The sequence below is a fragment of the Megalobrama amblycephala genome, linkage group LG14, assembly GCF_018812025.1.
Source record: "Megalobrama amblycephala isolate DHTTF-2021 linkage group LG14, ASM1881202v1, whole genome shotgun sequence".
NCBI lineage: Eukaryota > Metazoa > Chordata > Actinopteri > Cypriniformes > Xenocyprididae > Megalobrama > Megalobrama amblycephala.
In genome coordinates, this window is record NC_063057.1 from 33,151,317 (window position 1) to 33,175,707 (window position 24,391).

Consider the following 24,391-nt stretch of genomic DNA (forward strand, 5'->3'; position numbering starts at 1 on the left):
CCTTGCGGCCAGCGGCGGAACAGAAAAAAACAACACAGGATTTTCCCCCGGGCCCTGTCCCGGGGGAAGGAGCGGAGCGGTCCCCGTCTCCTGAGCAGCCTCCGAAACCTCCGGGTCTCCCGTCTCAGGGCCGCTTCTTAGCCTTCTTCCTCTTTTTAGAAGGAGGCTTGGCGGTCTGGGCAGGGGGCGTGGCCTTCCTGCGGGTGGCTCGAGGAGGATGGGAGGGTTCCGGCCTCACAGGAGCCTGAGCCGCAGGGGGACGCCCTTGGCGAGGAGCAGACGGAGGCACGGCACGAGGCGGATTGGTGGCATCATCACGCCTGGGCAAGATGTGTTTGATGGCCTCCGTCTGCTTCTGCACCGCCGAGAACTGCTGGGCAAAGTCCTCGACGGTGTCGCCGAAGAGGCCGGCCTGGGAGATGGGGGCGTCAAGAAAGCGAGCTTTGTCGACTTCCCTCATCTCAGCCAGGTCCAACCAAAGATGCCGTTCCTGGACCACCAGGGTGGACATCGTTAGACCCAGGGCGCGTGCCGTGACCTTCGTCGCCCAGAGGGCGAGGTCGGTCGCGGCGCGCAGCTCTTGAAGCAACCCTGGTTCAGCACTACCCTCGTGCAGGTCCTTCAGGGCTTTAGCCTGATGGACCTGCAGAATAGCCATGGCGTGCAGGGCAGAAGCCGCCTGTCCAGCAGCGGAGTAAGTCTTGGCAGCGAGAGCGGCCGTGGTCTTACCCGCCTTGGACGGGAGCCGCGGACGATTCCGCCAGGTGGCCGCGGACTGCGGGCACAAGTGCACCGCAATCGCACGTTCCACCTGCGGGATGTCCACGTATCCCTTGGCGGCTCCTCCATCGAGGGTAGTGAGAGTGGAGGAGGCAGAAGACCGCAGTCTGGCAGTGTGAGGTGCCAACCAGGTCTTCTGGAGCTCCTCATGCACCTCCGGGAAGAACGGCACTGGGGCGGGACGCGGCTGAGCGCTACGGCCCGACCCCAGAAACCAGTCATCCAGTCGCGAGCGCTCGGGACACGGTGGAGGGTTCCACTCGAGCCCGATGCCCGCGGCGGCCCGGGCAAGCATGGCTGTTAACTCAGAGTCCGCCTCCGACTGAGCAACCGCCCCCCGAGGGCGGAAGCTCGGAGTCATCGTCGGACTCTGAGCCGTTCAACCCACTCCCCGATGCAGCGATCGACATCCGATCCTCTTCCGGAGCGCCGAAAGTGACGTGGGGCACCCCCGAAGAGGGCCCCGCGACAGCAGGCGGCATCTCAACGGCACATGGTGTTGTTGAGGAATGGGAGGTTCGTGGGGACGGACCCGACGAAGTGGCTCCCACCGTGATCCTCAGATCTCCCAGAGCACTAGCCTGGCCAGCGGCCGCTACAGCCGCTGGCGCTGGGTAGTGACAGAGGGGCCTCTCACCTCCGTGTTAAAGAAGGAGAGGCGCGATCTCAACACCAACATGGACATGCCCTCGCAGTGAGGGCATGTACCATCCACGAGCGCCGACTCAGCGTGCGGTCTACCCAGACACGTGAGGCAGTGATCGAGGTCAGGAAACGACCGCATCCAGAAACACACGGACGAAAAGCCATCTTGAAAAAGACGCTGATCGCCCGTGCTTGCTCTTTCAGTATACCTCACCAGCCGAAGCACCCAGGGATGGGCGTAGCACCGTCCTGTGGGCAGCGCGTCGTCACCCCCACCGCTGAATGTGCCTTCCCACCAGCTGGAGAGACTCGAGCAGGCCACCGGAACAAAAACAGGAAGTAGCAATTAAAATTGCTGTTTGCAGGACCGTGTCCCTATAGCAATTAGAATTGCTGTTTTTGTTCTGTGAAATTTCACTCTTTTAAGGAGGTGAAAGATGATCAGCCGATCGGCTCCGAAGCAAAAGTATGAATGAAGGTGAGTATGCCAGCCCTATTTATACCCGGATGCCGGGGGAGGGGCCCGGCATGTAAATCTCACAGGCCAATTCCCATTGGCTTGTTTTGTATCCTTGGAGGTGATTGGGCTCCCTAGCGAGACCCCATTACGTCAGTATCGACGTAACGTCGAACGTGACTGACTGAATGGGAACCACAATATCACAATAGTGCCCTTTAGGACGAGCTTTTTGTTATGCAAATATATTGGTATTAACAGACAGGATGTCACAAGCTCTTGTACTGTGACATACTTTGCCACATATTGGCCTCAACTACGAAAAGTAGAGTGTCAAATAGCAGAGGACTACAGAGTAGAAACACATATAGCTTCATCATGTGAACAAAAATGTCTCAGTCTGTTCATGGCAATATAAACACTGAACCAAGAGAAACCATACAGGTACACATACAATAAGGAATTGAGAAAACATTTATCTTGATGTCTGTCATTTTCAGGAAGTGATTATGTGAAGATCAGAAGCTCCAGAGCAGCTGCAGTGTGTTTGGTGCTGCTGTGTGTTCTTCTGCTGACTGCAGTCATAGTGCTGTGTGTCACGTTCACTCTAGAGAGACGACAGTTAATATCCAAGAATGAAAACCTGACCAATGAGAGAGACCAGCTACTAACTAACATCACCAACCTCTCAGAAGAGAGAGATGGGCTGAAAATAAAGAACAAAAACCTGACCAATGAGAGAGACCAGCTACTAAACAAGAACACAGCCTTGACAAATGATAGGGATGAATTAACTAAAGAGAGAGACCAGCAACTAAACATGATTTCCAACCTCACAGAAGAGAGAGACCAGCTACTAAACAAGAACATGGCCTTGACAAATCAAAGGGATGAATTAACTAAAGAGAGAGACCAGCAACTAAACATGATTTCCCACCTCACAGAAGAGAGAGATCAGTTACTAAACAAGAACATGGCCTTGACAAATCAAAGGGATGAATTAACTAAAGAAAGAGACCAGTTCAATCAGGAGAGAAATGAACTGTGGAAGATGCTCAATGAAATGGGTAATGTTAAATTATAGTACAATTACTTGTACAAGTGTTTACTTAAATATCTAAATGGGGTCATTCCATAAACTTGTATTGTCTTCATATACATTTAGTTATATATACACCAATATATACTTCACATATATATTAAGTGCCACTATCATAAACTAATGTCATGATTCAGTACAGGTGGAAAAAAAACTAGTCAATGATCTGGTTGTGTTTACAGGTGGATATATTTATCAATCCAGTCTTTACCTTATTTCCTCTGAGAAGAGGAACTGGGCTGAGAGCAGAAGATACTGTACAGAGAGAGGAGCAGATCTGATCATCATAAACAACAGAGAGGAACAAGTGAGTGAAAGAGAGATTGGGCACCAAAGGTTGTGCTGCTCACAGTATGAATGTCTGCTCACCAACACAGACCTTAAAGTGGCCCTATTGTGGCATTTGAAAGGTTCCTATTTTTGTTTTGGGAGTCTCCAACAACAGGTTTAAAAGCATGCAAGGTCAAAAAACACTTTAATTGACTTATAATCTGCATTTATTTTTACCTTGTCCGTTCTGTTCTAAGAATAAAGACTCAGAGAGGAAATAAGTTGTTTTAGGTTTATGTTAGTGAATTAGCCCACAGCTCATTGATGAACACACAAACAGTCATGGTATATGTGTTAGCCCAACACAGAAACATATTGATAAAGCACTGCAGTTGTACACCAACGTACTGCTCTATTCTTTATCATAACTCCAAGTATAATAACAACAAAAAACATTTGACACATTTCTAGAAAGTTGCGAGCGACACATATTGCTGTTAGCTGGTTAGCCGGAGACCTGCAAGCTGTGCGGAGCGAACACAACACACACGGGCTAAATACATATTTGTGCATGCTACAGAGGATGTGGTGATTCTGGCTCGAAATTTGGATGCCGAGACGTCACTGACGTGTTCGGACTGAACCGAATAAAGGGTTTCAGTCCAGTAACATTATTCTACTTGTTTGGGAACTGTTTTTGGTGTTACTGACACTGTATTAAACTGGTTCAAGTCTTTCCTCTCAGATCGAAGGCAGTTTGTGTCACTGGGTGGATGCAGATCCAAAGTTGGGGCAGTGCAATTTGGAGTTCCCCAGGGATCTGTTTTGAGTCCCTTGCTTTTTAGTATCTACATTTTTGCCCTGGGTCAACTTCTCAGATCCTTGGGTCTTATGTTTCATTTTTATGCAGATGACACCCAAATTTATATTCAGTTATGCTCATCGGTTCACCCCAACAAATTCACAAAGCTGATGCTGTAACCTTAATAGTGAATGGCTCTGCTTTGGAGTTTCAAACTAAATGAAAAAAATTGGGGGTGATATTTGATGCAAATTTAACATTTGTTTATTTGTTTTGTTTTGGGTTTTTTTGTGCCCCCCCCAAAATTTTTTAGCACCAGCCACTACTGGTCCTACGCCTTCCCTATTCTACTTACGAAAAAATTTAAGCTGATCAAACCCATGACCTTGGCATTGCTAGTGCCACGCTCTAACCACTGAGCTACAGGAAATTATTTGATGACCAACCAAAACATTCTCCCTTTGCTTTCATACTTTCCCAACATGAGCTAAAGGCCTTTACAGTAGGGTGTTTTTCCCCATTATGACCTTTTAAATTTGCCCAATAATTCATCATCAGTTGCTTGTATCTTAAATTCAGAGGTAATGATCTATACACTACACTTCCATACTCTATCACTGGTCTTAATAAAGCAACATATACATCTCTCAAGGCTCTTTTACTAGCACCCCACTCTGAACCTGTTAAACATCTCATTATATTAAGAATCATCTTGCATTTTTCCTCTATTTTCTGTATATGATCACTCCAAGTCAGTTTAGAGTCAAATATAACCCCTAAAAACCGAAAGGAATTTACCTGCTCTATTTGTCTCCCATACATCAATATATTTGCTTTTATTAACCTTCTTTCTAGTAAAAACCATCATCTTTGTCTTTTCTACTGAAAATTTAAAAAAACTTTAAATTTAAGACCCCGAGAATAAGACCATTTTTCAGTCTTTCTTATTGCTTCTTGCATCTTCTCTTGTAGTAATATTAGATTCTTACCATTTTTCCAAAGAGCACTATCATCAGCAAACACTGATTTACCAATATCATAGGGTTATAACAGTTTATGATGACAAACTGACCTTGTTTATTCCATATTTCTATTAGAATATTTTCTTCATCCTTTCCTTTACCGATGACTTGAAATGGTATATTTTCCTTAATAAAGGGAGCACACCCTTTTCCTCTTCTAGTTAGTAGTTACAGTTACAAATTCTAAAATCTAATTTAGGTTTCAGCCAAGTTTCTTGTAAACAAACTACATCAGGTGCTACTGGTAACCTTCCAATAAAATTCTCTTGCCCATTTGCCACTAAGCTTCTTTCATTCCATTGTAACACAAGCACCATTTTATTAGCCAACAAATGAAGCTTCTTGACTTGCTTGAGCACTTCATTCATTCCTCACTTCTTCCCATGATAAATCTGTCAAACCCAAATGGTTTACTGCAGCCTTTACTCAGGGATGGGCAGTATTTATCATACATGTATTTCAAATACATATTTCAAATACAAAATAGTATTTTGTAATTTGTATTTGATAGGGTTGATGAAAATGGCTTTGTATTTTGTATCGAAATACTTTAGTGTTTTGTATTTTTGTATTTTTAAAATACTGTAAAATACTTTGTAAGAAGTCTAAATGATGACATCATAAAATTGCGGTCTCTGATTGGTGCCTACTCTATAGTTTGCAGAGACTTGTTGCGATCAGAACAGAAAATGTATCCATATGGAAGAAGGTGGTAAGGAAATGTACAGGCTGACAGCTTTCCATCAATGTTTAGCATGAATTGCTATAATTTTTAACAGTTCATGTTAAGTTTTGGTAGCCTAGGCTAAATAGTATACCAATTTACATAATGTTCTTGAAAACAATACCAAGCAGCAACCCCCTATATTTATGATTAACAATCAAATGATTCATTAGTTAGAAACTAGTTGCTATAAATACAGGTGCCATTAGTTGTCTTCTTATAAATGAGTTTTTGTCATTGAGTCAGTGTTGCTGATGCAAAGTAGGCCCTTCATTACCAAACACCAAGTAACTAAATTAGGATACAATAAATTATGATACATAAATTAGGAGTCATTTGCAAACATTATACTGTTGGTTACTTTAAAACTAACCTTCATCTGGAAAATCACAGGGATATGTGAATATTTGATCTGTTAAAGCCACAATGTGTAAATTTTCGCCTCTAAAGATCGCCAATTCAAAACAAAGGCGAAGCTCGATGACATGTGAGAGCAGTAACGAGTGATGAATGCTGTGAGAGCAGTAACGAGCCCACTGGAGCGATTACTAATGAGAGACGAGTGTGACACACAGCTCGACAGCAGCGGATCTTTTATTATGCCACAGTCGCCGCTTCCGCTTCTTTCGGTCATGTGCACGTAGGGTAAAGCGGCGCTGTTTATCAAATTAGATACATTTGTGTGTTGAAAGTTGGTATAGTGCTACTCTGTGCGTTTGCTCAGCGGCTGCTATGAGACACTTTTGTTGGACACTGCAGTAAACTAGATCGATATTAGTCATGGTAAAACATGGTACTCGCGATAAATCAAGAAAACGAGATTCAAACAAAAAGACTTGGGGCCAAATTTACTAACAGCTTGTGCTAGAGCAAACCCTCTTTTGGCGTAAAAAAAACTACTGTCAGGATTTACTAAAGACACGCAGTATAAAATTAGCACTGAAAACGCGTGGACTGAGTTGTGTTTGCAGCTGACCTTATTGCATATGCATTTTTAGGAGTTTCCCTTTCAGATGCAAAAATTATGGGAGGAGAGTTTAAATGAATCACACAATGCGATTTACTAATGTTTGCGCTCGTCAATTTACTGGTATTTACACCATTATTTAACGCCCTAAAAAGCATGTCTGAACCCATTTTGTGACATGGCTGCAATTGTTGCTGTCAGGAGGAGACACCACAGAGAACAGAGAACATAGTTTTGGATGAATAGACATGAGTGTGAGGAATTGAGAACAGGATTTTCAGTTTTAGGTGAACTAACCCTTTAAATGTGACTTCCTGCTTCATTCTACTAGGAGTTTGTTAAAAAGATATCTGGTGGTACTGGAGTCTGGATTGGTCTGACTGACAGTGATGAGGAGAACAGATGGAAATGGGTTGATGGCACCAACATGACCTCTGGGTGAGAAATCACTGAATTAAACTGATTATTCTCTAATAAATGATCATATCTCTCAGTCAGTATCATATCACACAGGAAGCAGCACTGAACATCTAATGCTGATCTGTTCTTTCAGGTTCTGGGATTCTGGAGAACCAAGTGGATCTAAAAAAGAGAACTGTGCTGTGTTATTTTCATCAGGGTGTCATGATTATCCCTGTAATCATGCTTTTAAATGTATCTGTGAGAAAAAATATTTTAAAAATGAGCAATTAAATTAAATATATTTTAATTACACTCATAACTACTACAATATGTGAAATGTGTTTTAACTGAGTCAAGTTTCTTAATATTCTCATCATCATTGCTGTAAATAATGGCAGTAACTACTGGAATGAAGGGCCAAACCTGCAAAAACAATAAATAAATACATACATAAATATATGAAGAAATGTAAAATAAATAAATAAATATACAAGGAAATGTGAACAAAAATAAATGAGTATTTTTATTTCCTCATTTATTTATAATTTTATTTTTTTCCACATTTACTTCTTTTTCATTTATTTATTAATGCATTTGTTTTTTATCACACTTATTAATGTATATATGTATTTATGTCTACGTTTATTTATTTCCACATTTGTATGCTAATGAGGAGGGTGAACTCAGAGCAGCAGTGCTGAAGCTTTGAGGCCACAGTGACACCTTGTGGTGTGACTAAACGAAACACAGAAGGGTTGGACGTGCCTTTGCAAGAAGTCACATTTTAGAAACCCCGACCGGGCGATGTTTTTCAGCCATGTCCGGAATAAAGATGGTCACCCTATATACATAGCCTACAGTTAGGGTGATTTAAACTGTGATATAAGATTCACTCATTAAGTCATTCATTCCTTGTGTGACTTCCTGCAAAGGCAAACCTCTTGTGTTTCGTTTAGTCACACCACAAGGTGTCACTGTGGCCTCAAAGCTTCAGCACTGCTGATGTCTGAGGTAAAACACGCCCTCCTCATTAGCATACAAAGAAATGTGGAAATAAATAAATAAATGCATAAATAAATAAATGAAAAAAAAAAAAATCAAATGTGGAATGGAAAAAATACAATTATAAATAAATGAGGAAATAAAAGTATAGTCATTTAATTTAATTTTATTTTACATTTCCTTGTAAATGTATGTATTTGTGGGTTTTTTGACATTTGTGTGTGTGTGTGTGTGTGTGTGTATTGGGTCAACTTCTGCGTCATCTTAACGAGACAATCAAGGACGAGTAAATTGTGCAAGCTGCGCCCTTTGTTTAACTTTAGTTTATTTATTTATTTAGGTTTATCGCACCATATTGTATATTGTCTATGTATTTTAAACATCTGAATGGACTGAAAGGGAGCTGTAAATGTACAGTCATTTTGACCATAATGTGCCAAATCTAACTTGTATAAATATTACAGTAGTATAGAAAAATGATATTATACATTTATAGGTAAAATCGAACTCCGAGCCTCCTGTACCCATTCTGTGACGTCAAACAACTTCCCTGTGCAAAGGATCATGGGGGCCCGAAGTGTCCATCAGTTGTAACCTTCAAAATCCTTCATCCCTCATTGGAGGGCGATTATATCTCCTTAAAGGTCCCGTTTTTCGTGTTTTTTTGAAGCTTTGATTGTGTTTATAGTGTGCAATATAACATGTGTTCATGTTTTGCGTGTAAAAAAACACAGTATTTTTCACATAATTTACTTATCTGTATACCGCTGTTTCCACTGTCATAAAAACGGGCTGATGACTTCCTTGTTCTATGAAGTCCCTCCTTCAGAAATACGTAACGAGTTCTGATTGTGCCAGCGGTTCCTGTGTTGTGATTCGACAGCTCTGAGCGCACCGTGCCCGGAAAGGTCATGCCTCTTACCATAACGTGGAGATGCACGCGCTCAGTGTTATTGTAAACATGTCTTTAATTTTACCCTATCAATTTGAGCCGGAATCAGACCCGGTGATTGGACTGTGGGATGAAAATAACAGCATTTCGACGACATGGTGACAAACACACTCTACAAACGCAACTCTTGTGTATTCCTGTGGGCGGAGGTTAGTCAAAAAACTGTTTTAGTGACGTCATTAAAGAAGGAAGTAGAGGGATGTAGTCCAAACTGGCCGTTCGATGTAGGCGACTTCTGTTAAATAAAATATCTCGCTTGGCATTGAACTTTGAGCTTTAACATTTTACAGATTTTATTTATACTCTAACAACAACATTACACACTAACTAAAGTTTGAAACATGGGATCACGAAGAACGGGACCTTTAAGAACGCACCGTGAGAAGTGCAAAACCAAAATGGGCGTTTACCAATCAGTGGCCAATTTCAAACTACAATTGGTGTTTTTCAACCATTTTTCAACAGACTTGCTAAAATTATGAAGGTTCACCCCTAAACCAAAACCCCAGTGGATTAGAGCAAATCAGGTAAACCACAGCAATGAATGAGGCATGATGCTGTAAGTCTGCAGTGCTTTGAAATTTTGCATGTGTCATTCTCACCTCACTCTAACCATACCACATGAATTTGGTCAAAGTGCCAACTATTGGTTGGAAAGTATTAAAGCATTAAATCATCATTATTTACAGTATTTATGATTTTTCAGCTAGTTTGCCCTAATAATCCTAACAGGTCTTTGATTGCTCACTGTTGCAGTTGGTCTGATGCTCCCGGCCATGTATAGTCATGACTTGTGCCTTCTTTGTGGTTGGCCCCATAATTGCTGCTTGCAGCGATAAATTTATATTACTATATATTTATTTATATTTATTTTATTTTTATATTTATTCATATATATAATACTATATATTTATATTATGTGTTATACTTTTGCCTATATAATTTTCTGTCATTTCAAAACACATGGTAACTAGTAAAAAATACATTAAAAAATCACATCTCTCCATTCATAACATTTAAAAAATATATATTTTTCAAAATGCTGTCCAGCATCAAAACGCATTGAACTGCCATCTCAGGAATAAAGCCAACAGAACTATAACTCATAACTTTAAGACTGAACAACCTCAACTGTATGAATCGAGATGATACTGAACTTCACATCTCAAACACCACTGTGTTACGCAGCACGATTGAGCTTCAGGAAGAGGTTTGTACATTCATGTTTGTTTGAGCTTCTGTTTTTGTTCACTGATCAATGTTTACATGATAGTAAATTAAATCTTTTTATCATTAAAAGCGATCAAGTCTCTTCAGGAAATTTGGACTAAAGCACTCTATTATTATTTTTCCAATCTCTTTATGATCTTTTAGAAGCATCAAAGTGGTAGTTGCAAAGGCATTGGAGACAAACATCTCTCAGTTTTTATCAAAAAGATTTTAATTTGTGTTCCAAAGATGAATGAAAGTCTTAAGAGTCTAGAGGGTGAGTAATTAATGACAGAATTTTCATTTTGGGGTGAACTCACCCTTTAAGCAATAACTAAAATGGAAATGACAATCATAAGATTTCTTACCTCATGTTCAGTAAAAAGTGCTGGCCAGCGATCCAACATTGTTCTGATCGGTGGCTCTGTTTCCACTATTTCTTTTCTTCGTAAGGGAAATGTTTGGTCCATCTTTTGGGCTACTAGGGTCTTGTTTGGTGTTTTCTTTTGCATCTCTTCAACAAGTAGTTTTCAAGATTTATTTTGTACTTTCCCTAAGGGAAATTTGGGAGGTAATTTCTTTCATCTCTTCATGGTTTTTTATGTTCTGTTTTGGAGGCAGTCCTTCAGGAGAGTACTTGCCCCTTCTTCCCCCATTAACTGTGACATCAGGCATCCAGCTTTACGAAGTTTTGACCGGTAAATGCCCATTTTAAATTTAAGACACCCATAACACCATAACACATTGATGATGCTTGCTGATAAGAGCTGTGGCAACTTCAGCAAAATCTTCTTCAGTAGGGTACGCTTTAAATGAGTACATGTACTCTGACAACTTTTGTAGTATGTCATGCTTCATGTCTCTAGAAACAGTTAGATAAGTTCGATCCATGTTGGTTCATTCTGTAGAAGAAAACACTTAGCATGTTAGGTTTACAATCATTTTCTCATGTTCAACATAAAATATACCGTTTTAATGTCACAAAGTTTTCCTCTGACTCTGTAAGCTGAGAGAGGGAAAACATTGTTGAATTCAGACATTTCAGTGACTGACTGGGGACTTAAATGAATTTGTCTGCAGACAAACACAACACGAGCGCTAATAACTACAAGTCTTGTAATCTGTCTGTCTGACATCTGGGAGACCATAGCACGAACCAGCTGAAACAATCATGTCCGGCACATACTTTATCCCATCCACTCAGACTGAGGATGCTACCAGAACTGCTGCAAATCATCAGGAAATGATGAAACAACAACAGCTTTCAGGTGGTTTGAAAAAAGCTAAGTGGAAACCCATCAGTCTTTGGTGTCTTACTGCCAGTGTCGAGACAAGCATTTTTGAAGTTTTGTGTTGGATGAACAATCTTCTTGAAGAATTTGTGTTTCCCCTCAAAGCACATGGTCCAAACATCTAATAATGGTCCAAAAGTCCTAGTTAGTTTGGGATAATGCTCTAGGTAGTGATGTTTGGATCGAGGTCTTGTAGAGGGAAACAATGTCTGCTCCCAGATCACTTATCATGCCTTACTAGACTCTACATCAGTAAGGTAAACAAACTACTTCACATTAAGTAAAGTCAACAGAAAATAATAATTTAACATGCTTGTTAGATATCCAGCATCAGTTCTGGCAGGTCACCTCAGTCAAGCTTGCATCAGGTGACTCTCAGGTGACTCTCGTCAAACTATAGGAATATGACACCTATCACAGCATTCGTATATAAGCTCCTCAGTGTCATCAGCAGCTATCGTATTTCTCAGGAGCAAATTACCCTCCTCCATCCCCAGCTCCTCCTCTTGTCTGTCAGGATTTGGCTTATGATTCCCCTGAATTAGACTAATTCTTGAAATATGTGTACGTTAAATTATGACATTAATGATATCTGCATATGTTGGTTCTGTTCTGTTACCCTCGGGGGGTTATTGCTGCTCTCCATGTTCTTATCCCTGCTAGGCTGCAGGGAGTTCTTGCCCAGAACAGAACCATACCGCCAGTACAAACTCTGTAAACTCTGTCAGGAACACTATCGTCAAATATGATTGATAATGCATAGTGTAATGCTGATCTGTAGTTTCAGCTTCTGGTGGTGTGGAGAGCCAAACTGATATATAAAGAGAACTGTGTTGTCCTCATTCATCCAGATGGGCTGATTATCAATGCACTAGCCTTTTTCCCCCAATATGTTTATTGTCCTTTTCTTATTTTATAAACACACATCAGCTAGGCATTTAATAGCCTATGAAACACCAGAACAAGTACACAATCATACTGTCACTTTATGTGAGAGAATGGCATTCTGTGTAATATGTGGAATAACATCCTGCAGCGTTTCCACAAGACTAGTACTGCTTTACAGGCAGTTGACCTAGATTCATGTACTGCTGTTAATTTGGTCGCTCGTTGAGGGATTATGTAGCCAGTCTTCGAGAAAAATTTGACAAGTTTGAGAGTGATGCAAAAAACATGTCTCCACCGTTGTCCCAACAAGTCTACAAAGTGGACATGCAGAGACACAGGAAAAGGAATAAACAAGTGGATGAATCCACTGAACCTGATTATGAGCGGTCAGGACGTGACAAATTCAAAACAACTGTTTTTTTCGCCATCATATACCGTCTCATTGCTGAGCTGGATAGGAGGTATCACTCCTACAGAGATATTCAGCAGACATTTGGATTTTTGAGCGAGATCCCATCCATCCCCCTACAAGATCTTCGCACAGGAGCAGCTAATCTGCTAATCAGTTGGTCTGATGCTCACAGCCATGTATAGTCATGACTTGTTGTGCCTTCTTCGTGGTTGGCCCCATAATTGCTGCTTGCAGCTATATTATTTTTTTTTATTATACTTATGCCTATATAATTTTCTGTAATTTCAAACACAGGGTAACTAGTAAAAAAATACATAATTTTTTAAATAAATAATTATGAGAAGTGCCCCTTTTTCCATTAGAGTCCCTGCCCCCCAAAATGTCTGTGCATGTCCCTGCTGCTGCACATCATCAGGAAATGATAAAACAACGTCAGCTTTCAGTTTTTGAATTTCCACAGGTGGTTCGAAAAAAAGCTAGTGGTGTAAAAAAAGCTAAGTGGAAACCCATCAGTCTTTGGTGTCTTATTGCCAGTGTCGAGACGAGCATTTTTGAAGTTTTGTGTTGGATGAACAATCTTCTTGAAGAATTTGTGTTTTCCCTCAAAGCACATGGTCCAAACATCTATTAATGGTCCAAAAGTCCTAATTAATTTGTTGTAATGCTCTAGGTAGTGATGTTTGGGTCGAAGTCTTGTAGAGGGAAACAATGTCTGCTCCCAGATCACTTATTGTGCTTTACTAGACTCTACATCAGTAAGGTAAACAAACTACTTCACATTAAGTAAAGTCAACAGAAAATAATTATTTAACTTGCTTGTTAGATATCCAGCATTAGCGTCAGTTCTGGCAGGTCACCTCAGTCAAGCTTGCATCAGCTGACTCTCAGGTGACTCACGTCAAACTATAGGAATACGACGCCTATCACAGCATATAATGACGGCTTTAGATCTGCTGCAGTTTGCATATCACGTTGGAAGAGGCGTAGATGATGCAAAACTGTTTCTGTTAAATATTCTCTATCAGCATCTGGAAAATAGTGGGACATTAGCGCGGCTTTTGTTTGTGGATTTTTCGTCAGCATTTAACATTCTACAACCTGTTAATTTAGGGAAAAAATGTATTAGTCAGTTTAATTTTAATCATGGTTTAGTCTCATGGATTATGAACTTTTTAACAGATAGGCAACAAAGGTAGACTGGGTAAACCCAGCCTGATCTGTCGGCGATTTGATTTTGCCCAGCAACTAAGTCTGGAAACCCGTACATTCATTTCTACTGCTTCTGTTACACTTTTGCGGGAACCAATCACAGACTGGCTTATCCACCTTGCTCGCTATTGGCAGGTCTAACATGATGACGATAGAGAAGCGACGGCAAGCACGACCGTCAATCCAATTCCTTTTAACCTCTCGACGATGCTGAATGACTTCTTTAGTTTAGCAAACAAATCGCTCGAGTGGGTGTAAATACCACTCACTTTCATGTTTTTTTGCACAACCTGCAAAAATCGCTCAATGCCATTGCTGCTTCTGCAAACCGCTGATCAATGCTACAAACCAATAAAGGGTATGCACGTGACGTCACCGTCGACCGTTACAACTGCAGTCACGCCCGCTAAGTAGCACAAAGACTGAGCGTTAGTTTTACTCGCGTTTTCGCAGTTTCCCATATTAAATCCAGTCACACAGCAGGTTCTTTTGCCACTCAGTCCAGCTGAGGGAGCGCGTTCCGGCGGGAAAGTGACGTTGATGCATACCCTCTATACAAACTAAACCTGTCTGGAGTTTTCGCATCGCTCTGCAAAGTACATCACCCGGATCGTTGATCTGATTGGTTGAAGGACTATCCAATTGCGTGACTAATGCTCATTGATCACGCCTCTTGTGCAGTAGAAAATACATACAGACTCTCCAGACCAATGTTCAATTTTAAATTAAGCTTGGTCTGGTGATAGCCAGACTACAACAAAGGGTTAGGGTTAATGGAGTTTTTTTGGACATGTTAAACACTTCTATAGGTTCACCACAAGGTTGTGCACTCTCTCTTCAATCTTTTTTATTATACACTAATGATTGTCAGAGTTTACAATATAACAGTCATTTGATAAAAATCCTTTGAAGCTGCACTGAAACTGTAATTTTGACCTTCAACCGTTTGGAGGCCATTGAAGTCCACTATAAGGAGAATAATGCTGGAATGTTTTCATCAAAAACCTTAATTTCCTTTCGACTGACGAAAGAAAGACATGAACATCTTGGATGACATGGAGGTGAGTAAATTATCAGGAAAATTTTATTTGAAAGTGAACTAATCCTTTAACTGAATGGAGAACTACATGGAAATGTATTTAAAATACAAATACAAAATACTGTGTGGAAAAATGTATTTAAATACAAATACAGTATTTTGTATTTTGAAAATACACAAAATACATGTGAAATTGAAGATTCAGTGCAGGTATCCCTATTAGGCTGAAATCTATCTGGGCCTATTCTGAATAATTATAAACAGTCACAGTGAATTAAGGAACTACATAGGCCTACTGACTTTTAATTCCTTACCTCATTTCTGCTCTCTCTGTCATTCTCTCTCTCTCTCTTTCTTAAATGCTTGCTTCCTTGCTGGTAATTACAAATAAACTTATGTAGTGCAAAATAGCAGCCATTTATATACTTACTTCTGACAAGGTTACAATGTAGTCTATTACTGAACACTACTAAAAAAACTGTAAAACTGTGGGAACCTTTTCTGCTATATAGCAAAGAATAGGGATGGGTGATATGACAATATATGGCATGGTTTCACAATTATCAATATCAGTTTTGATACCACAGCAAAAACTGAATTTCAAACTCTTTTGATGCTTTTTTTTATGCAACTAGTATAGTAACTTTTATATTTATTTAATGTAAAGTTTATTTGTTTCTATATACATAATTAGAAGAAAAAAAATAAAGTTTATCTAAAATAAAAATAAAAAAATTAATTAGAAATCATTTGGCACTTTTTTTGGTGAACAATGAAACTAAAAGTGTAGTGTATCTTTCATCATTGTCATCACAAATGCACACAATCACTACACTAAACTGATGGAGACAGACAATGATTAACCTAATTATTTCGTCTCTACATAAACAAACATTTGCATAGATGGGTAAACACTATCACAATTTGGAAATGTGTCCAGTTACATTTTCATAAAGCACCATGTTTGTAAAATTTAAAATGATTACATTTACAAAATGAGCCTGCATAGCAGAAATAATGAATAAAGTAATGGTCGGTGTTTAATACAATCGTTAATTGAAATAAAATAATTAATGAATTAAAAAACATATATAACACAGTATTGTTCAATTTAGTGTTATACATATGTTATCATATTAATATGTTTTGTTCTAATGTCACAAGTCACAATTTCAAGTTTACTGGGTTTAACTTGATTATTTGGTTAGGGTTTAAGAAGTGTACTAAAAAACTTTTTCACATGTGTCGTCAAAATGACCCACAACCTAATCAGTTTACATGTGAAGAAATCCATTTATTCACAAACTTCTCAAGAGACGAGTGTTTGACATAGTATAAGAGGTGTTTGACAAATTATTCGGCAAACTACTTCCTCTCATCGCTGCTTTTTGGTGGTTTGGAGAACAATTACTCAGAGTCGCCCTCTGTTGTTTCACAGAATTATACAACGGAGAGCACGTCAAGCATAAAAGCCTTGTAGGTTTACTGAGGAGCGCGCGCAGAAAGCAGGTTCATGGCGTAGAGCCATGCGAATTGCAAAAGTATAAACAAGGCTTCAACTGCACAAAGCAAAAGAGAAAGCGGAAAGTCCTATCTTATGTAAACGATTTAGAAAATGTTCCATCGATTCACAATTTATATCATCGCTACCAATCTGCGATATGGGGGGGGGTCTGGTCTGAACTAGTTGATGCATGAAAACAACACCCTGATAAACTGTTGACTGTCTCAAAGTATTTTGAGTATTTTGAAAATACAAAAATACTCATCTTAAATGTATTTAAATATAAATTACATTTGATTTTTTCCAAAGGCTTTAAAATACAAAATAGTATTATACGTATAATACGTATTTTAAATACATGTATCTGAAATACTGCCCATCCCTGACTAAAGGAAAGAAGGCTGGCGCTCTGCAAGCATTGAGTAACAGATGCAGTACGAGGGCTGTGTGTGAAGTATGACATTCTTGCTCACGTTCATGTCTAAAGCAAGATACATGCACTTTTTAAGAATGTAGAAAAATGGATGATTTATTGAAACTCTTAAATTAATGCATCTTATTACAGTAGATCCAGTTAAATCAAGTGCAAATAACAAACACGCAAAGAAAGGAAGAGATAAATGATAAGATAGATGCACTATTGTTTGAAACCCAATTGTTTGAAAGCCACTGATGTCAGGTGGTTCAACACAAGACTTCTGTATAGGATACAAAACCAAAATGGGCGTTTACCAATCAGTGGCCATTTTCAAACTACAATTGGTGTTTTTCAATCACTTTCAACAGACTTGCTAAAATCATGAAGGTTCACACCTAAACCAAAACCCCAGTGGATTAGAGCAAATCAGGTAAAGTTTGAAAATGCCCACCATGAACTGACACGCCCCTCTGATTGGGACACATGCAATAGTGAGTTGGCGTTGATACGGTTTCCATATGTATAGCAGAAAACATTATTAACATTATAAGTGAACCTTAATCATATCTTGCTCTCATCCCTGAAACTCCTATTTGAATAAATAAACAAATAATTTTAGTTTTCTTCTGATGGCTGCGTTCACACAACAGCAGAATACAGACGTCAGTCCTGTTTTAGACATGGTTCTGTTCACACAGTCTGGATATGAAACTAAAGTGACTTCCTTTCAGGACTACAAATGAATGTTGTGAGTAAATTCATTAAACAGGGGGAGTTTAAATATGCAAGAAACAAGCAGGAACACTGATAATGAGAAGCAACTTTCCCTAGCAATGTCAAGAAACCAGCAAAAATACTCTAGAAACCAGAAAAAAACCCTTATCTTTATTACTTCTGTTAGTGTTATCTCCTTCTCAATAGAGTTGATCAGGTTGTTGATTGTGGCCTGTGGGATGTTGTTCCACTCCTCTTCAATGGCTGTGTGAAGTTGCTGGATATTGGCAGGAACTGGAACACGCTGTCATATACGCTGATCCAGAGCATCCCAAACATGCTCAATGGGTGACATGTCCGGTGAGTATGCTGGCCATGCAAGAACTGGAATGTTTTCAGCTTCCAGGAATTGTGTACAGATCCTTGTAACATGGGGCCGTGCATTATCATGCTGCAACATGAGGTGATGGTCGTGGATGAACGGCACAACAATGGGCCTCAGGATCTGGTCACGGTATCTCTGTGCATTCAAAATGCCATCAATAAAATGCACCTGTGTTCGTTGTCCATAACATACACCTGCCCATACCATAACCCCACTGCCACCATGGGCCACTCGATCCACAACGCTGACATCAGCAAACCACTAATCCGCATGACGCCATACACGCTGTCTGCCATCTGCTCTGTACAGTGAAAACCGGGATTCATCCGTGAGGAGAACACCTCTCCAAAGTGCCAGACGCCATCGAATGTGAGCATTCAAACATTCACTGATGCTCCAGAAGGAAACACGATGCATTAAGAGCAGGAGGGTGAAAACTTTTTGAATTTGATGATCAAGGAATATTGTATTTAATTTGTCTTTATGGAAACATGTAAGTATCTTCTGTTGCTTCCAAAGGGCAGTACTAAAACAACAACAACAACAAAAAAGATATTTCAACAAAATAAGAACAATTTGGACATCTTCATCCTGTTCAAAAGTTTTCACCCCCTTGAACCTGCTGTAAATATATTTCCTTTCCAAATGTGCATTTTCCCAGTAACCTGCCACAGTCAGGGCTTGTTCTAAACATCGTAGAGGATTTTTTATTGCTTATCATTTATTCTCCTGATTTATGAATGGATGCATTGATACTTGTTTTCTCTCTGTCTTGTGTATCATTTAAAACAGTGGAAAATTACTGCTAATGCTGTTCTCTTTTAAGAAACGCTTCTGAAACTAACAAAGGAAGTGAGGCAAAGATGCAAATGTGTTTGTCTAGACAGCTTGGACTTCAATAGGGCATCTGCTAAGTTTTAGACCTCTCTCTTTTTTTTGTTTTCATGATCCTAATATGGTAACGTGTTCTGATTGGTTTGGGGTAACAAGGAACAATAAGAGGCGTATATAAGACAGTCGCTCTGGGTGAGGGTGTTCTTCTCTGTAGAACTGTGTAGAAATCTTCTTTAAACAACCTTCTTACAAGAATAAAATCAACAAAGACATTTACTGAGTGTTTGTTTCATTACATTCTCACCACTGAAGGAATAAAGAACTTTTCCACAACAATGAATAAGTCACTGAAATCAAAATCAACAATTCTTATGTTTATGGAATATTGCAGTATTTATGAATGATTTATCAATGAACATCACATTTAAAATTCATGTGCCCCCATAATCTTTAATTAAAATAACTTTCCCTCCCTCTCTCAATGACTTCTCTTCTCTTCTCTTCTCTTCTCTTCTCTTCTCTTCTCTTCTCTTCTCTTCTCTGATGACGTGTTTACTGGAGCAAGAGTGGGACAACCTGTCAATCACATGACATTACAGCAATAGGCAAGTTTTACTCGAATATACATGACAAAATGGAAGAAAAGACTTTCACAACTTCTGTTTCATGTCAACTCTAAGGTCTGATGTCACACGTTTTTGTTTTCACACATTTGTTTTCACACACTGAAGTCTGTTTGTCACTGGCTTTAAAAAGAAGATGAGTGCTGACTACATCTACAACGAACAAGGAACAAGATCATTTAATGTTTGAAGGTTAAAGAGTAGAAATGGCTGATGGTATTTATGAAGATGTGATCAGGACTGAGTCTGAGAGAATGAACACAGACAGAATGGAGATGACAGTGGTAATCTATGAGAGTGCAGAAGAATATGTGAGAGATCATGACTTCAGGACAGAGACAAACACACACCAACCACTTCAGCGTACAGGTAATCACATTCATTACTTTGATCAAATCATCAGAGTCTGCACATGTTCAGTCATCTAATGTCAGACCTGTGCTGTTCAGAAGTGATTGTGTGAAGATCAGAAGAAGCTACAGTGTGTTTGGTTCAGCTTTGTGTTCTTCTGATGCTGTTGTAGGATTTAATAACTAACCATTTGTATACGATTTTGGAGAGAGAGAAAAAAACTGACTAAAATGTTTACTCAGCCTGTGTGTTTCAGTTAGGATGGTCAGTCCGTTTTGTCCGATACCTTTTTTGTCTCAGGCTGTTTCATCTGATGCCTAATTGTACGAGACCTGACACTGACGCTGTTTTTCCTGAGACCTGAAGCCTTTCTGTCTAAAGCATGATGCCTTTTCGTAATATGACTGAAGTCTGAGGATGTCCTTAAATGTACACCGTACCTGAGTCCTTCATAATAATGTTCATGAGAATGCTGCTCTATCTTTGTGTTGATGTAGAAACAGAGAAACCACAGCCTTGACTTTACTGCCTTCATGACACCAAATTTGTATGACTGATTGTACATAAACTCATTGAAAGCATCATTCTGTTCAGCCTCATTATGTCAATAAAGTTCAAATCTTTACTCTAGCCTCCTTGAGCATTGCTCCTCACATGATTTGAGACTTTATACTGACTTCAGATCATTTATGTTCTCAGTGACATGTGATTGACCTGCACTTATATATATTATATATATATATATATATATATATATATATATATATAATTTAATTTATATATATAAGAAGCATTGCAGGCAATAGAAACAAACATGCAACAGAAGAACACCGATTTTAAGCACAATTAAAGAGATAGTTCACCCAAAAATTTAAATTTGATGTGTATCTGCTTACTCCCAGCGCATCCAAGATGTAGGTGACTTTGTTTCTTCAGTAGAACACAAATGATGATTTTTAACTCCAACCGTTGCCGTCTGTCAGTCTTATAATGCATGGCAATGGGAACTTCGTCTATAAGAGTCAAAAAAACATGCACAGACAAATCCAAATTAAACCCTGCGGCTCGTGACGACACATTGATGTCCTAAGACACGAAACGATCAGTTTGTGTGAGAAACCGAACAGTGTTTATATCATTTTTTACTTCTAATACACCATTATGTCCAACTGCCTAGCACATGGCATCCAGTGTGTGAGGTGTGTAAGCGCTATGGCGTAGTTTAAAGGATTAGTCCACCTTAATATAGTATATAATATTATATATATATAATATGGTCAACTATATTAAGGTGACCATTATTTTAGAGCATTATTTTAAATCCCCCTGCAGTGTTATTAACAAACCAAACGTAAACACCATACTATGGACAGAAAACCAGATGAGCCCAGAATATGAACGCAACACATTTAATTAAGTGTTTCCCTCAAATAAAAAAAGACACTGCCATTAAAAGACCAAACTTAGTGAACACTATATTAAAGTATAATATACAGAAAAATTGGTTTGTGCCAAATTTGATCTTTTAATATCACGTATGCCACATTAAGTGACATTAAACGTTTTCTATATGAGGAAAATCCTTGTGAATTTAAACACTAAACAACTGCTTTTCTGTAGGCTAGGCTACTTTATTAGTATAATGTTTAGTGAGTTTGATCTGTTAATATCACTGTCTTAATACATTAAGCCACTTTAAGCGTTTTCTATAACGGTTTTCTATGGAAGGAAAAGGCTTAACGTGTTATTAAACATACTATATTGTTTCTTTTAGATAGACAGGAACGTTTTTTGTTTACCTGCTTGACTAGTTTCGGCTACTTCCTGTAGCCTTCGTCAGAAGTGTCACGTGATGTTGCTGTGACGTGTCTTATAGGCTGCTTATGTTGTTTTGCCAGACAGTAGGGAGAGCTTGCGCCCCCTACTGTCTGACGCCTTCTCCAGGAATAATATGTTATTAAATGCGTTGAGATCATTCAGGACTCATCAGATTTTTTTGTAGGCCTACATAGTATTTATTAGTACGATGTTTAGTGAGTTTGGTCTGTTAATATCACTGCTACAAGCCACGTTAAGCTTTTTTCACGTTAAGCGTTTCAGAATGTCTCGTTGGCGACGCGTCATGCAGCCACACAATGACAGGTATAAGTATCGCGTTTATTTCGTTTTTCCTTTTTATTTAAAATATTCACAAACTTGTTAACTATATCATGAATTATTGACATATTCCGATTGTCGAATATGTGGAAGTGAATGTGTTTTGTTGTTTATAATGATCATGTTGATAAAACAGAGGATCAGTCGGATTTACATCACGTAGCCTAAATTCATCAGTTTTTCACGCAAGTGAACTGAGAGAAAAGAGTCAACTTTATTGTTTCATATGTAAGCTATCTGATATGAATAAAAAAATAAATTATAATCAAAAGGATTATTTCAGCTTCTATAGGCCTATCAGTGTTTGGAGTTTGCATTTAACAAACTATAAATGTCTTTTTTATATATAGCCTATAGTCTTTTTAAATGTCTGAAACTTCAAATAAACATTATGTGGTTGAAAACACTGAATAGTTGTAAAATATGAAAAGCACAGAGGCGTCCATCTCTGGCTCAGCGCCAGCAGCGCGAAAGCAGGTTTGAATTTAGCAGTGACGCACTGAAAGTTTAATCACACCGGTGTGATCGCATGTGTTAAAGGATAAAATTGTGAGTGAATGGGGGAAAAATTGAAACTGAGGGCACAAATCAGATCTGAGGGAGCAATGGCCCCTTTTGCCCCCTCGTGGCGCCGGGCCTGCCTACATCTTGGATGCCCTGGGGGTAAGCAGATAAACATCACAATTTCATTTTTGGGTGAACTATCCCTTTAAGTTACATTTTCTCATCAATTTTGATTTCACTAAATTAAGTAAATTGACTTTTCTCTCATGTATAACTGTACTGTGCTAATTTGAACCCAACTGATACATTTAACCACAATATCACAATAGTGCCCTTTAGGAAGAGCTTTTTGTTATGCAAATATATTGGTATTAACAGACAGGATGTCACAAGCTCTTGTACTGTGACATACTTTGCCACATATTGGCCTCAACTACGAAAAGTAGAGTCTCAAATAGCAGAGGACTACAGAGTAGAAACACATATAGCTTCATCATGTGAACAAAAATGTCTCAGTCTGTTCATGGCAATATAAACACTGAACCAAGAGAAACCATACAGGTACACATACAATAAGGAATTGAGAAAACATTTATCTTGATGTCTGTCATTTTCAGGAGGTGATTATGTGAAGATCAGAAGCTCCAGAGCAGCTGCAGTGTCTCTGGTGCTGCTGTGTGTTCTTCTGCTGACTGCAGTCATAGTGCTGTGTGTCCACATCCATACAAAGAGCTCAAACTACACACCAGAGACACACCAGCTACTAACTAACATCACCAACCTCACACAAGAGAGAGACCAGCTACTAACCATGATTACCAACCTCTCAGCAGAGAGAGATGGGCTGAAAATAAAGAATGAATACCTGACCAATGAGAGAGAGCAGCTACTAAACAAGAACATAGCCTTGACAAATGAAAGGGATGAATTAACTAAAGAAAGAGACCAGTTCAATCAGGAGAGAAATGAACTGAGAAAGATGCTCAATGAAATGGGTAATGTTAAATTATAGTACAATTACTTGTACAAGTGTTTACTTAAATATCTAAATGGGGTCATTCCATAAACTTGTATTGTCTTCATATACATTTAGTTATATATACACCAATATATACTTAACATATATATTAAGTGCCACTATCATAAACTAATGTCATGATTCAGTACAGGTGGAAAAAATACTAGTCAATGATCTGGTTGTGTTTACAGGTGGATATATTTATCAATCCAGTTTTTACTTCATTTCCTCTGAGAAGAGGAACTGGGCTGAGAGCAGAAGATACTGTACAGAGAGAGGAGCAGATCTGATCATCATAAACAACAGAGAGGAACAAGTGAGTGAAAGATAGATTGGGCACCAAAGGTTGTGCTGCTCACAGTATGAATGTCTACTCACCAACACAGACCTTAAAGAGGCCCTATTGTGGCATTTGAAAGGTTCCTATTTTTGTTTTGGGAGTCTCCAACAACAGGTTTAAAAGCATGCAAGGTCAAAAAACACTTTAATTGACTTATAATCTGCATTTATTTTTACCTTGTTTGCTCAACGACTCCCAAACGATTCGCTCAAAATTAATTTTGCTAATCTGCGGTGATTGGTCAGATGACTTCTGCTGGTTAACATGAAGTACAGTATACAGTGCTTGCATCACTTACATTATATTATATTAATGATGGTGCTCCGTTCTGTTCAAAGAATAAAGACTCAGAGAGGAAATAAGTTGTTTTGT

General features: G+C 39.1%; 1 protein-coding gene across 1 annotated transcript in view; it reads left to right on the forward strand.

The window, feature by feature from the left end:
• The window catches only part of LOC125244435 (CD209 antigen-like protein B), a 39,460-nt gene that overhangs the window by 11,036 nt on the left and 4,033 nt on the right, over positions 1-24,391 (forward strand). The window contains exons 4-5 of the mRNA XM_048154520.1: positions 2,383-2,949; positions 23,871-23,995. Of these exons, the coding sequence (XP_048010477.1) occupies positions 2,383-2,949; positions 23,871-23,995 (692 nt within the window). The remainder of the gene's footprint in view (positions 1-2,382; positions 2,950-23,870; positions 23,996-24,391) is intronic.